Source organism: Cydia pomonella, chromosome 5 (assembly GCF_033807575.1).
Source record: "Cydia pomonella isolate Wapato2018A chromosome 5, ilCydPomo1, whole genome shotgun sequence".
In the NCBI taxonomy this organism is placed as follows: Eukaryota; Metazoa; Arthropoda; class Insecta; order Lepidoptera; family Tortricidae; genus Cydia; species Cydia pomonella.
In genome coordinates, this window is record NC_084707.1 from 18,425,457 (window position 1) to 18,442,845 (window position 17,389).

General features: G+C 41.6%; 2 protein-coding genes across 5 annotated transcripts in view; both read left to right on the forward strand.

Moving 5' to 3' along the window:
• LOC133517955 (probable phosphorylase b kinase regulatory subunit beta) overlaps nucleotides 1–17,389 on the forward strand; it is a 55,284-nt gene that overhangs the window by 28,640 nt on the left and 9,255 nt on the right. For 3 of the 4 annotated variants that reach the window (XM_061851447.1, XM_061851449.1, XM_061851448.1), the window contains 12 exons: nucleotides 2,665–2,819; nucleotides 3,790–3,804; nucleotides 5,100–5,219; nucleotides 5,419–5,529; nucleotides 6,127–6,254; nucleotides 6,456–6,631; nucleotides 7,175–7,437; nucleotides 7,851–8,009; nucleotides 9,009–9,134; nucleotides 9,446–9,669; nucleotides 10,609–10,723; nucleotides 12,763–13,137. In XM_061851447.1, the coding sequence (XP_061707431.1) occupies nucleotides 2,665–2,819; nucleotides 3,790–3,804; nucleotides 5,100–5,219; nucleotides 5,419–5,529; nucleotides 6,127–6,254; nucleotides 6,456–6,631; nucleotides 7,175–7,437; nucleotides 7,851–8,009; nucleotides 9,009–9,134; nucleotides 9,446–9,669; nucleotides 10,609–10,723; nucleotides 12,763–13,122 (1,952 nt within the window). In that variant the 3' untranslated portion in view covers nucleotides 13,123–13,137. Of the gene's footprint in view, nucleotides 1–2,664; nucleotides 2,820–3,789; nucleotides 3,805–5,099; nucleotides 5,220–5,418; nucleotides 5,530–6,126; nucleotides 6,255–6,455; nucleotides 6,632–7,174; nucleotides 7,438–7,850; nucleotides 8,010–9,008; nucleotides 9,135–9,445; nucleotides 9,670–10,608; nucleotides 10,724–12,762; nucleotides 13,138–17,389 lie in introns of those variants that run through there. The other variant, XM_061851450.1, reaches the window with a different exon arrangement.
• Nucleotides 14,035–15,140, forward strand: LOC133517952 (uncharacterized). Its single transcript, XM_061851443.1, has 2 exons — nucleotides 14,035–14,627; nucleotides 15,002–15,140. The coding sequence occupies exons 1-2, from the start codon at nucleotides 14,193–14,195 to the stop codon at nucleotides 15,005–15,007; spliced, it is 441 nt and encodes a 146-aa protein (XP_061707427.1). The 5' UTR covers nucleotides 14,035–14,192; the 3' UTR covers nucleotides 15,008–15,140.

Consider the following 17,389-nt stretch of genomic DNA (forward strand, 5'->3'; position numbering starts at 1 on the left):
CACTACGTGTAGGGGAAGTACCCTAAAAAAAAATAATTTTTAGTTTTTATTGTACGACTTTGTTGGCTTTATTGATTTATATATCCATGCCAAATTTCAGCTTTATAGCACTAACGACCACGGAGCAAAGCCTCGGACAGACAGACAGACAGACAGACAGACGGACATGGCGAAACTATAAGGGTTCCGTTTTATGCCATTTGGCTACGGAACCCTAATAAAAAAGGATCGTTAGGAAAACTGAACTTTGAGTCACTTCGATAGTAATCAGCAAAATGTCGCGATAAAGCGTCTGATGATCAGAGGGCCTACCGCGAACCACATTCGACGTGTTTCCTCCCTGTCACTGAAGTACTTACGAATTTACAAGTGCAAAAGAGAGGCAACACGTCGAACGTGGTTCGTGGTAGGCCCTCATCACCCACGGAGACGGACGCGAACAGCTTTGCTCCCTTACAATGCGTTGTCGCATTGCTTCACAATCACTTAGGGTAGTGGGTAGAATTAATGGGGTTGGCTACTGTCAAAGGTTTGCATATAGATGGCGACAGTAAATTCCCATGTCTCTCAGTTTTGTTCTATGAGATTTGTCTTAAAGGGCATCCAGGCCATTAAATTTTTTTATAAATTCTAGGGCTTGTCAGGAAAACTTATGCTGGCGCCATCTGTAAAATACTTTGTCCGTTAAAGTAAAAATTAAACGGAAACAGATATGCTCTCTCAAAAAAAAACTTCAAGTGGCGGTCAAGTAATTTAATAGTACATTGTGTATTTAGGGCGGTAAACAAGAATTTACGAACAAATGTTAATTTTAAATAAGCCCGAAGGCGAGGGTTTAAATTATTAATACGAGTTCGTAATATTTTTTGGAGAAAAAAACAAATTTTTAAGCGAAATCATTCTTAAATACGGTGTATTTTTAAACATTCGTCCGCCATATGGTCATCTTTGACAGATAAGGCATCGAAGGCACAGAAACCTATCCTGCATTCAGCCACAATTGAAAATTGTGTAAAAATATTTTGGGTGACTATTAAATTAATCGAATTAAATATTTAGACACAATAAAACTTTTTAACAAAAAATATAACCGACTTCAAAAATTACCAAAAGCGCCATACATGTACCTATAACATTTGAAGAGTTCCCTCGATTTCTCCAAGATCCCATCATCAGACCCCGATTTGGTGCCAACGGGACCATCTCGGGGTTATTCCCGTTCGATTAAAAAAAAATTGAAAATTGGTTCACGATTCTCGGAGATATCGAGTAACATACATACAAAAAAAAATCAGTCGAATTGAGAACCTCCTCCTTTTTTGAAGTCGGTTAAAAAATAAATATTTATGAACGTCAGTATTTTAAAAGTAAAACTCGTTTATACCTACTTGAAAAAAACATTATGCGCAATATGCCCATGGGTGTAATGAAATATAAAAAAAAACTTTTACGCCCCATAATATAGCTCATTCCATATCAGTATGCTGAGATACAATAATATCGTTTACGAGCAAGTGTGATGAAATACTGTGCAAGTGTGTTAATAATACAATTCAATAGGGAATATTACGCGAAGCTCTTCGTAGGGGGCGCCACTACCACAATCTATCACAATCTGATGGTCTACAGTGAAACAAGAAAATCTAAATATCGTTGTTTAACCAATCCCTCTTGCATATTCGAGCGATGAAGAGGCAGATAACTAAATTTCGATTTCCGATGCATTATTTTTGATGCATCAATGTCATATTTTATTATCTGTGAAAACTGGTAAAAAAACTGTTAATCTATGGTTTACGATAGGTGCTGCACTCTGGCGGCAGAACATTGCAGTAATGCTCCCTATCGAATAATTTGGATTCAGCGTGGTTTTTTATCATTCGCGTTTAAACTAACATTTATAAGTCTTCTTCCTCGCGTTGTCCCGGCATTTTGCCACGGCTCATGGGAGCCTGGGGTCCGCTTGACAACGAATCCCAAGATGTGGCGCAGGCACTAGTTTTTACGAAAGCGACTGCCATCTGACCTTCCAACCCAGAGGATAAACTAGGCCTTGTTGGGATTAGTCCGGTTTCCTCACGATGTTTTCCTTCACCGAAAAGTGACTGGTAAATATCAAATGATATTTCGTACATAAATTCCGAAAAACTCATTGGTACGAGCCGGGGTTTGAACCCGCGACCGCGAATTTGGTAGCCGAATTAGATGGCGCCATTACGACGCCATATTTTTTGTGGTAACTAAGTCGTCAAACGTCAAGAACGTCGTTGAGTCCGTTCCTTTTGCCGCGCATGCCTATTATTATTATTTTTAAGTGAAACATTGTATTTTGTGTGGCAATAAATGGTTTCTTATTCTTATTCTTATTCTTATTCTAAGAAAACTAGAATTACCGCATAACATTCGGAGCCGTGATCTATTTTAGCTGGCAAATCCAAGGCACGATTTTTTCTTAGTCTATACTATACCCGATTTTTTCTTAGTCTAGTCTATACTATATATCAAGTATTTCAGTTATGTGCGAAAGGGCTGGCGAGATAAACGAAAAAAAAATAGGCTTACGGGCCTTACGCTTGATTGCTATTACTACGCTTACGCGACGCAATTTTTTTTTAGACATCAGCTTAGTACTAAACTGGTGAACTAAGATATTTTATCGTGTAGACACAGGAGGCCTGTTCCTTTGGGCGCAGTCCATGTTCGTGCTGGCGCAGCTGCTAACGGGAGGGCTGCTGCACGTGAACGAGCTGGATCCCATCCGCCGCTACCTGCCCTCCTACAACCGGCCGCGACGCGCCGGCCGCTACTCCGCCTTCCAGGTACACGCTGCCACTGGCCCCGAGGGCACCATGCTCGTACTGGCGCAGCTCCTGACGGGTGCTGCACGTGAACAGGGCAAGGGTTGAATTGTTTACATACTGCACTTTCGGTATTTTACAAAACTAATAATAATAGCGAACTTAACCATACTTATGTCACGTCACTAAAACACACTTAAAAACATAGACATTTTCATCATTGCCAAATTTCTAAGTGATACTTACCTTAGGGTCACGGAACGCACACTCCGAGCGTGCCCTCTCGACGCCGAAGTCGACCTGCATACATTTGATTTAACTTTTAACCAATGACATTTTCATTAAGTATTTTGTACGCTGTCTTTAAAGTAAAAAATAATAAAACTTGTTATAATAGCATTTGTATTTCGAAAGGTCATAAGTCGTAATACGAAGAAGACAATTTAGAGTAATATAGACCTAAACACAGTTTTTATTCAAGCTTAAAATGATTTGTATGTTTCTTAAACAAGATATATCTTCGCACCTGTATAGGGTTGTCAAAACTGTAAAAAGTGAGTAAAATAATTATTCTGTCCGCAAACCAAAATAAAACTTCTCATTCACGCTTACGTGGTCATGGCAAGAGTAAGAGAGACAGTGATATGACCTCGGCCCTCAGTTTGGTTTGCGGATAGCATAAACCAGTTCCACAGGATTATTACTACTTGGAAATTTCCGATTGTCACAACCCTCCAATATTTTTTATTGCATTTGAAATTTTGGTGATGTCATTTGACATTGAACCTTACTACATATTATGACGGTAGCTTTTTATATATATAAGAAATCACTTACCCTTTTTTTACAATAGATAACTAATTAGCTAATCTTTATGGCTCTTTCTTTACTATTAAAACGACGGAAAAAAATTATACCTAGTATACTAAGATTACTTTCAGAATATAGTCAGTAAATGTGATTTTATTTTACTTTCATGCTCAAATCTCAGGCCAAGCCAGCGTTTGTAAGTATTAGGCATTTAGGCAAAAAGCATGTGATGCTCGTGTAAAAATATCATATAGCTCGTTGAGTTGTTAGAGCGACGTGCCGCATGGTCGCCGCTGCGGAGTGATCTGTTCTAATTTTTTATCTCTTCTGTTCTTGTAAAAGTCCTTTATTTCTGACGTCTCCAAGCAAATGGTTCACTTTGTCTTTTGTCAATGAGGAATATTTTTTTGTGTACATTTGTACATTGCAATGTACATTCGATTTTTTATTTGTTTGTAATAATTATAAAATCAATATAACAAGCCTCTTATGAATCTTATTATTGGGCGTCGTGTTTCTATTTCGTTTGTGTTAAGGTGGAATAAAATGGGTTATAACTATCTATCAATCACAAACTAGCTTTGAAACCTCTCTTACACACGATGAAGTGACACCGATTGCATTTTTTCTTTATTTTTCTGCAGCAAAAATTGTTGTGTAGCTTCAGTTTTTGTAATTTTTGCAAACGATTTGCGACAATATTAACACTATCAAGAGGCAGTACGAATAGCAGTAGCATTACGTTGCATACAAGTAAGACTTGAAGTGAAAAAATTGTAACTAGCTTGCTCTACTTGGCGGAGCCACTGCCAAGCCTCTTCATGCATATAGAATACAAAAATAAAATTACTGCTTTTGATTAATTACTTACACAAAAAAGAATCTTGTGCATATTTATAGCTTACCTAATTAAATAATCTTCTAAGAATAGTACATTGTGCAACGAGGGGGGTAAGTGAAATTTTGGATACGAGGCTGGTAATTCCCGACAGCCGCAAGCTGGAGGGAATTAAAGACCTGAGTTTGCAATATTCTTACGCCCGGAGTAAACACAATGTTTTTCATCACACTTGCGAAGAAAAAAAACTAAATTTTAAGCGAAATAATTCTTAAATACGATGACATATCAAACATTCGTCCGCCGTTTTGTAATTTCTTGGCAGGTGAGGCATCGAAGGCACAGACCTATTCGGCATTCAGCCGCGTTTGAAAACTATGTAAAAGTATTTGAATCGGCTATTAAATTCATCAAATTGAATAATTTCAAACATAAACAAAAATAATAAATATAAACGTCAGTATTTTAAAAGTAAAACTCATTTATGCTACTTGGTATGTATGAATAAGTGACATAATTAATAGGGCCTTTGTCCTTCAGCACACCTGCATGAAATAAGATCTTTTTCGAGCAAGTGTGATGAAAACGTTTTAAGTTTGTCTTTCTTTTGGTTCTACACATAAAAGTAATATTACAGTAACATATTTGAACAGGGCATAGCGACAGACTTGGTGGTGCAAGTGGTTTTGATTGCGGAGTCCATGCGTCTGCAGGCCATGATGGGTACTTACGGCATCCAGACCCAGACGCCACATGAAGTTGAACCAGTCCAGGTAAAAATATTCTTGCATTGCCTACAACTAATTTACCTACTACAGTGACTCAAAGAGGACTCGCATTAGAGGCGCCTTACTAATAAGAGTCGAAGAAATAGGAACCTTATCTACAGTAGTTCCGTTTTATATTAAAGTTTCACGCCATGCGCTCATTTCATATAAGATTAGAGATATTGATGTTGTAGTTATTTCGCAGATTTGCAGTTCAACACAATTAGTGCACGTGTACAGACAGCTGGGCGTTTGTCCTAAACTGAAGTTGACGGGCCGCCCGATCCGACCCGTTGGCTCGCTGGGAACCAGTAAGGTAACAGAGACAATAAGTATCGTGATGGTTTGTTTTTTCCAATCCCAGGCAACTTGACCATTCATTCACCGCTAGATTTACTATAGTGCCATTCCTTACTTTCGTTCGGTTTTTAAGACCATAGATATCGGAATGCTATCCGCGAATATGACAGCCGAATAAAATAACGCTGCACGGCGCCAAACGTTTTATTATAAATGGATTATACATATACCGTAAATTCTTGACAACCTATGATAATTAACGCATTATGTACCTACATGCATACAGGGCCAGTTCCAGCGGCATCTAGTTCCAGTTGCCAAACTTCTTTCAATAACCTTTTGACATGCATAATGGTGTCCGAAATTACGCAAAATTTAACCCTAATACTGTAAAACAAAATTCACAATAATTATGTGGAATATTTTTGTTTACTTGACTATCGAAACTCACTAATTACAAATAAAATAAATAAAAATCCCCGTTGTTTTGCTATTACTGTACTACGGCTCTTAACATGCAATAGTAATTAGTGAGTTTTAATGAAGGCTTAACGTCAAGTACAAAAGGTATGCCCTATTTTTGTACTGGCTACAATAATGGTTTCCGTTCCAGATCTACCGCGTGTGCGGGATGACAGTGCTATGCTACCCGCTGATATTCGAGGTGTCGGAGTTCTACCTGTACCGCGACATGGCGCTGCTCATCGACGACATCAAGACAGAGTTGCAGTTTGTTGGCAAGTGAGTTCTAATAAGCAGATACAATTGAATAAAACGACTCACTGATTATATTATTGAACACCGGTTATATTTTCCGACGCTATCCCCCAATATTATTTTGGACCAGCTGAGGATTTGAACTCCGTCACCCCTGGCTCGTGATCAATGTGAATCCTGAAAAAATCTTAAAAATTGTTTAAATGATTGTTTGTTATTGTGTAGATACTGGCGTCTGTCCGGGAGGCCGACGGTGTGTCTCCTGGTGCGGGAGGAGCATATGCGTGACCCGCACTTCAAGCAGATGCTGGACCTATTCGCGATGCTCAAGAAGGGCCATTGCGACGGCGTCAAGGTCCGCCTCGGGCGCCTGCAGAACCTCATCTCTAGCTCCTGCATGGGTAAGGTTCTGACATACTTTAGTCTGGTATTCTATACATACTGTCGATCGACGGTGTGTCTCCTCGCACTTCAAGCAGATGCTGGGCCTGTTTGCGATGATCAAAGGCCACTGCGAACGCATCAAGATCCGCCTCGGACGCCTGCAGAACTCATCTCTAGCTCGTGCATGGATAAAGTTCTGACAGATTTATTTTATAATTACTGATGGTTATGTAGTTTCTAGGCATCATCAAATGTTGCCTACTTGGCATATAGGCACAATGTTAGCTGGAAAACCTAACCAGCTAAGTCTGGGCGAAGATTAGAGATATAACCGCGTGGTTTAACGTCATTATTCTCGACTCATTACAATTATTTCCACAACCGAAGGCAATGCGAAACAATTTATATCCTATTATAGATTTAGCTCCGGTATCATCGTTCGTTTGAATAATTATCTCATGTGTAATGACTAATGAATAAAAACACGTCGTTTATAACTCAGAACACCGCAGATGCAGATGCATCGTTGACTTATAAAAATGGCGCACCTTCTTTTATAGAGCACTTGGACTTCATGAGCCAAGGCGACTTCCCATCAGAGATGTTCACTCAGTTCAGGCAGCTCGAACACGAATACATCGGTTACCAGTCCCTTACGGACGTGCCGCGGACGCTCACCTACCGCGAGGAGAACCTGTGCTACGACTCGTACAAGAACCGTTCCACTGCGGACGTCGTAGCTGCGTTACGGGGCACGGACAATATATTCGCCCAGTGCCAGCTTTGGGGTATTTTGAAAGACAGAGAAGGAGCTATGTATGAGGTAAGATCTGAGAATCCTTCACGGTGAGCCCTCTTCTACGATTCTTATAAGAACCGTTCGACTGCTGATGTAGTTACAGCGCTACGGGGTACCGAGAATCTTTTCTCCCAGTGCCAGCTTTTGAAGGACAGAAGGGGCGATGTAAGAGCAAGGTGCTCCAAGTCGTACCATACCCAGAGACACTCACATGCCTCAAAAACCTCAGCTACACAACTCTTATAATAATCTTTCAACTGCGGTTATAGTAGCTGATTTGCGATACGTGTAGAAATCGTTCGAAAGCGGGCGACCGGTCGCAGCAGATGATTTGATATACCCTTTCCATCATTTCTTTTTTGATTTATCAGAAATCCTTTTCATCCGAACCTTTATTTTCAATTCATGTGCCGTTCTCGATTATATCGTTTGTCCAGGTGAACGGCACGACCGCCCTAGACGCTTTGAAGAGCCTCTACCACAGTGCAGGTGTCCTGCGCCACTGGCGCGCCGTGCGGTACTGCTCGTCGCTGCTCAACCACACCGTCGACTCCATCAGCCCCTTCATCACCACCGTGCTGGTCAACGGCAAGCAGGTATACAAAGTTCTAAGGCGTTGTAGGTTTCAATGAGTCAAATAAAAAGTTACAATTAGGCTTGGAAATTTCAGACCTTTGGAAGTTTGGGTAGTTTCATAAGCGACCAACGGGTCGACAGCTGATGTTTACGAGGCATCATGATAAATCGCTCTTAACCACTTTACACTTGTAAGGTCACCTAAATAGAATGATTAACAAAACTTGTACATGATCTGCGCCTCCAGGGTCCACAACATTAGAGGAAAAGTTATAGTACATTGTGCAACGAGGGGGGTAAGTAAAATTTTGCATGCGAGGTCTTTAGATGCACAACAGCTGAGTGGTGTGGTGAGTGGAGTGCATTAAAGACTCGAGCTTGCAAAATTCTTACCCGTGGAGTTACACACAATGTTTTTCATCACTTGCGAAGAAAAAACTAAATTTTAAGCAAATAATTCTTAAATACGGTGACATTTCAAACATTGTCCGCCATATTGTCATTCATTGACAGGTAAGGCATTGAAGGCACAGACCTATCCGGCATTCAGCCAGATTGAAAATTGTGTAAAAATATTTTAAATGGCTATGAAATTAATCAAATTTTTTTTTTTACATAAACAATAAAAATAAATTATAAACGTCAGTATTTTAAAAATAAAACTCATTTATACCTACTTGGCTCGTATGAATTAGTGACACGATTTAAAAAATGCCTTTGTCCTTCAGTATAGGGACCGTGCGCGTTGGAGGGTCTGCCATCTTATGGCCTGAATCGGAACCATAAACATGCACATGTACACGTCACGTGTTTTCTTGTGCATAGTAGGTTCTGCCATCTTGTGGGCTACATCGGAACAAAAAACATCACATTTACGCCTCGCGCCAAAAATCTGACGGCTCCTGTGCTGCCTCCTACAGTTCATGCACGCTCCCTATACCTGCATGAAATAACATCTTTTTCGAGCAAGTGTGAAGAAAAACTGATTTTTTGTAATTTATAAATCCGTTTGGTTTCAGCTTACCGTAGGCGTGATCGGGCAGAAAGAAACTGTGTTCGATAAACCGATGACGCCGGGCGAAATTCAATCCGTTATGTACTCCACCATTCAGCCTTATGATGTCATCGGAGCCGTACTGCAACAGGTCTCTAGTTTTTATTTTATTTCATGATCCTCGTCATCCTATGTGTAGAATTTGTATTAATTAAAATATTTATTTATTTTTATTTCACAAAAAAGTAAAAATGGCGGACTTAATGCCTAAATATTCTGCAGTAATCTCTAATTCCCCTTTTTACCTAAAACAAATATGTGATACTATTGTCGAAGTTAATAAGGTGACAATTGTTAAGGAGCAATACAAGGCTTTGTCTTCGTCTCACTGTGACGTCAAGTACGAAATGTAGTTGAACAAGTGTTGCTCATTGTGACATATCTGTTATGTTGCGACGCCAGGAAATCGTGCTGTACTGCGGCCGTCTGATCGGCACGAGCCCCGAGATGTTCCGCGGCATCCTCAAGATCCGCGTGGGCTGGGTGCTGGAGGCCATCCGCACGTACCTGCGGCTGTTCCCCGGCGAGGCCCGCGCGGGCGCGCCTCTCGAGGCTCTCTCGCCGTATCGCCTGAGGACGCTGCTGCAGAGGGTGTTGACCGTTTCCGACTGGGCCGATGAGGAGGGGTGAGTACTGAGAACTATTACTATCATACGCAGGTATACTTAACTCCGGTTGCTACCGCCTGAGAGACGCGTGGGAGTGTCAGTTGAAGCCCTATCAATTACGGACGTTGCTGCAGAGAACGTGAATACCGCCATACGTGAGGCGGGGACGGATGAGAATGATTCATATGAATGCACATATATTCGAACCCCTTGGTTCAAATCCTGGTAAGAGCATTTATTTGTGTGATGAGGGGTGTTTTCAGAGTATTGCAGTATTTAGATAGATAGATAAATTATTTTTTAATACAGTTGATCAAAAAGTGCTACTTTACGTAGCTGTTTAGCGTGCGGAAAGTTGGATTTCGCGAACTAGTGCTTTTTACTTTTCCACTTGTTCCAATTCATGACTACTTATTGAGGAATGTTAATGTTACTTTCCTTTAAAAGTCGCAATCAACATAAAAAACCTACTGTTAATGTAAAAATAATAAACATAAGCATATTTCATATTTTATTACTTACCTCTTCATCATTATAACACGTTTATTTTTTTAATATTGAAAAACCGTTCTTAATAAGTTGTCTGAATGGAACGGAATAGCTGCCGAAATGCCTGTCAAAGCGGAGGCGTTTTATCTTACTGCAAAAATGTTTTAAGTTTCCAAAGGCAACATTCGATATTGTTTTCATACGATTTAAATATAAAATACATAAATAATCGTACAGCGCGTGTCGTTTAGAAACAGCGCGCCAAGCGGGACGGTTTGGAAACTCAAAATCCCCTACAAAATGAGACTTAACGCAAACGTACGTCACGCTATCGAATAAATGTACACTAGGGATACTGATGACATTTTCTTGTGAAAACTATAGGCGCATGTTAGTTGGCAACACTACATGAAATGTTTTTGGTGGGATATTATAATTCAATGTATAGTTGGCAAAATGTGTTTTCAGATTGACTCCGTTACAAAGGCGACAACTGGAAGGCTGCCTGTGCCGCGTGCCCAAGCACTTCTACATACAAGTGTGGGACATACTGCTGCGCACGCCTAAAGGGATAACTATCCATGTACGTGTCGGCAACCTCTCGTAAGATCAGACAGATCGTGAAATTCCTAGGCATATCGTGAAACGTAAAAATCTTTGTCTCGTTCCCTGAGTCGACACGTAGCGGGACTCCTATTCTGGACGGTTTGCCCTTCGGGCATCTGAAGCAACCTGACGAACCTATTTTACCTAATCTATTGGTTTAATATGACTACCGTCAAAACATTACACATAAATATTACGATCTGCCTGATCTTACAATCGGCCGCCGACATATGCATTCAACTTTCTTTAAATATTCACTTCGATTTTTCTTAAGAATTCCCTCTCGATTTTTGAATCCAGAGCAAAGCCTCAGTTCCATTCCATAGTATCGATTGCTAAGTGTAGTTGAAAAAACATGGCATTCAGCCTATTTTATGTTACCTAGAGCTAGTGATGGGTCTCAGGTAAGATACTCGTTACCAGTATTTTTCTATTTGGGAATATTACCAGTAATTTATCAATCTTACCTATAATATTACCTAAAGCTAGTAACTTACGAAATCTACGATTTCTATGAGACTTGATTATTCATTTATTATTTCTATATGAATTGGTAGTAGTGTGCCACAATTTTACAACTAAAAATAATACATAGGAAACCTATCCATGTAACCTAAGGAGTAAATTACCATTCTTACTAGTAATATTCCCAATAATACCGAGTAACTTACCAATGTTACTGGAAATATGCCCTTGTACCAATCTAACCACCTGCGAGAATATTATGGGTAAATTTGCGGTTTTTGAGATATTCGGATATCTTTTTTTTTAATTTATTTAGAAAACAAACAGCCTTTTACAAATATATCTAAAGTAAATGAACTAAAAATAGGCCTAAAGTTTCCTACATTAAAAACTATTACATAGAAATGTAAATTACGCAATTATAAATTACCGGTTTATTTGTGTACTACATGCAAGTAAGGTAAGAAAACATACAAAACTATGAAAAATATGACTGGAACCAAATTGATCAATTTCTAGAAAACAAAATTTGCCGAACTTTGTTCTTGAACACGGACAAACTATGAACAAAAATATCTATATCTATATCTTGTCCCTGCCATGCAAATTTTAAGAAAAAAAAAAACATAACATGGCACTTTTTATGGTAAATCGTTTTAAATTGTTAGGTTAGTCCCATACACAACACAATTTTTTGTAAATAAATTCATACTCGACACTTTCACGCCAAATCGTCTGAAATTTATAGGTAACAACAACCGAGTAGTAGGGGAGCTAAGGATACTTAATTTGGGGTTACTCGAGCATCGTAGAGACCTATTGGATTCGTAAGATGAATGATTAAAAGGTTATAACCCTAACAATACACGGTGCTCACGAGGAACCCGAAAGATTTTGACAATGTATTACTGATCACATTTAGAGTCTAAAATGTCATATAAACTTTTCTGGATTTCGCCTAGTTTCAGGGTTAATACCAATGTAAAAAAAAACATCTTCTTATCGTAACTTAGTGCAAAACGCCTTTTTGATCGCGATGATGCCATTATGGGGCGTAGTCTAAATATCCTTATTGATAGATGTCAAAAAATGACAAGTAACCTTTGCAAGATCTAGTTTTTACAAAAAAAAAATCGTAAAAAAATATTTTCAGTGCCAGTTTTACCATAACATTAACTTTTTATGTACAAATACGTTCAAAATATGAAAAAAAAAAACAAAAAAAATTTTTTTTTGGCGAAATTTACTGAAACTCATATAACATTTTTTCCTTCTTTTGGCCTCAGAAGTACGTGGTTAAAATCTTTCGGGTTGCGAGCACCGTGTATATTAAATACAAAAAATAGTTGTTCGTTTTTTATTTCTATCTTTCTCTAATTTCCGTTGAGCGGTAATATTACTGGTAGCGTTACTGGGAAAATACTCGCCTTGGAAATATTACCGATAACAACCCATCACTACATGGAGCTATTCAGAGGATACTGTGCTCTCTGTATTTCGGCTTGCGTGTATATCATCGGCCTGTCAACAGAATGTACTTTTTAAATGCAGGGTCACTGCATTCCCGCGTGCCCCACGCTAGTCAACATGTCCCGCTCGGAGCTATCGTTCGCTCTGCTGGTCGAAGGAGCTCTGGTCCGCGCACCGTCGGCCGCGAGGCGACAGCTGTGTGTGGAGCTCTTGTGTGTGGTGGCCGCCATCTTGCGACGGAACCCCGAGCTGTGTCTTCAGGCGCTCGACCTTGACAAGCTGCTACAAGATGCCCATCACACTTACGCTAAGGTATGTCCGTTATTATTGTTTCTTACCTCATTAGTGCGAGTACTGACAGCAGTGTGTGGAACTCTTGTGTGTGGTGGCCGCCATCTTGCGACGAAACCCCGAGCTGTGTCTTCAGGCGCTCGACCTTGACAAGCTGCTACAAGATGCCCATCACACTTACGCTAAGGTATGTCCGTTATTATTGTTTCTTACCTCATTAGTGCGAGTACTGACAGCAGTGTGTGGAACTCTTGTGTGTGGTGGCCGCCATCTTGCGACGGAACCCCGAGCTGTGTCTTCAGGCGCTCGACCTTGACAAGCTGCTACAAGATGCCCATCACACTTACGCTAAGGTATGTCCGTTATTATTGTTTCTTACCTCATTAGTGCGAGTACTGACAGCAGTGTGTGGAACTCTTGTGTGTGGTGGCCGCCATCTTGCGACGAAACCCCGAGCTGTGTCTTCAGGCGCTCGACCTTGACAAGCTGCTACAAGATGCCCATCACACTTACGCTAAGGTATGTCCGTTATTATTGTTTCTTACCTCTGTTATGTATAGATATGTGGGTACTTATAATATTGTAGGCATACCGACAGTCGAATAAAGCATCAGCTATGTTAACGTACTCTCGTTGTTTTAATTATCGAAATACTTCATTGGCGACTTCGGAGAACAAGTTTAAAGCTATTTATCGCAATAATAGCCTGTGAGACGCGTGCGAAATAATAATAAAAAAATGTCAATCGGTAAAATTCGCGAGTTCGACATCGAAAATGGGAGTTGGGACTTGTACTGTGAGCGGCTCGAAATGTATTTTAACGCTAATTCTGTGGAGAAGGATAAACAGTTGTCAACGTTAATTGCGGTGGTTGGTGATCAGTGTTACGAGTTAATGACGAATCTCGCGAGCCCAAAAAAACCGTCGGAATTAACTTTCACGGAGTTGGTAGCGTTGGTGCAAAAACATTTAAAGCCGAAGCCATCCATAATGGCCGAACGATACCGTTTTCGGCTTAGAAGGCAAGCGGCGGGCGAGTCTATATCGCAGTACATGGCGGATTTAAAGAAACTTTAGCCGACAATCTTCGAGACCAGTTTGTATGCGGCGTGAGTGGGGACGTTATACGGCAACGGCTGTTTGCGGAGGAGGATTTGACGTATGCCAAGGCGGTGACCTTGGCATGTTCATTGGAGGCAGCAGAGCGTGATGCAGCGATTATGACGGGCGGCAACAGTGGAGCATCAGGAGCGCCCGCGGGAGCGGTGCATCGCGTGGCTGGCGGAGACGGCGCGGGGCGCGGGGCCGGGCGGCGGCCGCCAGCGCAGCGCCAGCAGCGGGAAACGGGTTTTAGTGCGCGGGAAACAGCTGGAAGCGTACGCGGTGCGACGCCTTGTACTGCCTGCGGTGCTACTAATCATTGTTTTTCGACGTGCAAGTTCAGCGAGTACATATGTAGTATGTGCCGGAAGACGGGACATTTACGTCGAATGTGTCCCAAGAGGTCGTCTCACAATGAAAGAGCGACCCCAGGGCGCTATGGCGGCCGGTCACGGGCCTATTTTGTTACCGGAGAAGATAGCGAAGGGGAAACAAGTGAATCGGAGGAAGAGGAGGAAGCGTTGTACAGAGTTTCATTAAGTCAATACAAGCCGGTGAGTTTACCTATATGTGTTAATGGGCGACAATTAGTAATGGAAATTGATACAGGGGCGGCTGGTTCATTTATTAGCAAAAAAACCTATGAATTATATTTTAAGAATGAGATGCTTAAAAAACCAAGTAGCGTATTCAGATTTTACGACCGCACTAAAATGAAAACATATGGTGTAATTACAGTGCCAGTAACTTATCGTTCAATTACAAAGAACTTGGACTTGTATGTTGTAGAACATGGTGAAACCAGTTTGCTAGGCAGGGAGTGGCTAGCCGAATTACGGGTAAAAATACCGATAATGAAGCGTAGCCCGGTTAGCAATGTCAATTCCGTTAGCAGTGTTAATAGAGATTTAAATGTAATTCTCGACAGATATAAGGAAGTTTTCGATGGGGGTCTCGGGTGCTACAACGGTGGGACGGCTACGCTGCGCGTGCGCGAGGGTGCGGCGCCGGTGTACCGGCGCGCGCGACCACTGCCTTTCGCGCTGCGGGGCCGCGTCGACGCCGAGCTTGACGCCATGCTGCGGAGCGGCGTCATCGAACCCGTTGACTGCGCCGACTGGGCGACTCCCCTGGTTCCGGTAACGAAAAAGGATGGAGGTTTGAGAGTGTGTGCCGACTTTAAGGTGACGCTTAATCCGGTTCTTAAGGTAGATAGGTACCCGTTGCCGAAAGTTGAGGAATTATTTGCTAACTTATCGGGGGGAGAATTATTTACAAAAATAGACTTGTCACAGGCGTATAATCAGATTTGCTTGTCGGAGGATTCAAAAATGTTAACGGTTATTAATACTCACCGGGGGCTTTTTAAGTACAATAGGCTTCCATACGGCTTGTCATCAAGTTCGGGAATATTTTGTAGAATTAGCGAGTCCATAGTGAAGGATATTCCCAATGCTCAGAGTTTTTGTGACGACATTTTAATATTTGGTAAAACTCGGGAGGGTCATTTAGCTACGTTAGAAGCTGTATTGAAGCGGTTAAAGGATTTAGGTTTAAAGTTAAAGAAAAGTAAGTGCACGTTTCTTGCCGACGAGGTTTGTTATTTAGGGTTTGTTGTTAGCAAAGACGGGATAAACCCAGACCCTAACAAGGTCGCGGCTGTAGCAAAAATGCCACCACCATCGTGCGTGACCGAGGTGAGATCGTTCTTGGGTATGGTTAATTTCTATTCTAAGTTCATTCCTAACTCGAGCGATATTTTACACCCCATACATAGCCTGCTAAAGAAAGGTACGCGGTGGAATTGGTCAAAAAATTGCGATGAGGCCTTTAACAAAATCAAATCCTTATTGATAGGGAAGCGTATACTAGCGCACTATGACCCTAACAATCACGTGACGCTAACATGTGACGCCAGCCCGCGCGGGGTCGCCGGCGTGCTCAGCCAGCCAGACGGGCAGGGGCGGGAGCGTCCGGTGGCATATGTATCAAGGAAACTTAATACAGCTGAACAAAATTATTCGCAGATACACCGAGAAGCACTCGCGATTGTTTTTTCGACTCAGAAATTTCATCAATATTTATATGGCAAGCGGTTCACGTTAGTAACTGATCATAAGCCTTTAATAAGTATTTTTGGTCCTCAAACTGGTGTGCCAAGCATGACTTCGAGTCGAATGCAGCGATGGGCTTTGCTATTAATGGCTTATGATTTTGATATTCAATATGTGGACTCAGCGGGAAATTGCGCCGACGCGCTATCGCGGCTACCGATAGGACAGAGTAAGGAAGCTGACCCTCCGGAGCAATCTTACTTGCATTTTGCATCTGATGCGCTCTTTCTAGACTGTAACGAAATACGTCTAAAGACAGCAAAGGATCCATTGCTAGGTCGAGTGGTTAATTATATAAAAAATGGTTGGCCCGACAGTGCGGAAATTAGGGAAATGCAACCATATTTTAATAGGCAAAAAGAGTTGTATTTAGAACTTGACTGTGTCATGTGGGGGCATCGTGTAGTAATTCCAGAAGCGTGCCGCGAGATAGTGCTGCGAGAACTGCACGAGCCTCACATGGGCGTCGTGAAGACCAAAGCCATGGCCAGGAGTTACGCGTGGTGGCCCGGAATGGACGAGGCTATAGAAGCGCGATGTCGAGCATGCGACGCGTGCGCGGCGGTGGCTCCAGCACCGCCGGCGAGCGCACCGGTGCCATGGCATTGGCCGTCGCGAGCTTATGAAAGGGTTCATATCGACTTTCTAGGTCCATTAGATGGTCGTACTTACATGGTTTCGATTGACGCGCGATCAAAATGGATAGAAGTGTCGTGCATGACCCGTACCACCGCCGATTGTGTCATAAGTAAATTATTAGAATCTTGGTCAAGGTGGGGAATTCCAAAACAAATAGTCTCCGATAATGGCCCGCCTTTCTCTAGTAAGCAATTTAATGACTTTTTAGAAAAGAATTGTGTGCGTCATATCTATTCGGCTCCTTACCACGCGGCGTCTAATGGAGCGGCGGAGGCAGCTGTTAAATTGATCAAAAAAGTAATTAAAAAAGCCAAACATGAAGGGGTAAACATTGACAAAGCCATACTCAATTTTCTATTGCATTATCATAATACACCTCATTGTACCACCGGCGAGACACCCGCTCGCCTATTGCAGGGCCGCGACTTACGTATTCGATTAGATGCCATTAAACCAGATAGATCCGCTAAAGTCATCAACGAACAATCAAAAATGGTAGAACGGTCACATAGGCCATCTAGGCATTTAGAAATAGGTGAGCCCGTGCAATACCGAACTTTTGG

Coding starts and splice junctions, on each gene's coding strand:
- LOC133517952 (XM_061851443.1), top strand. CDS start 14,193: ATGACGGGCGGCAACAGTGGAGCATCAGGAGCGCCCGCGGGAGCGGTG.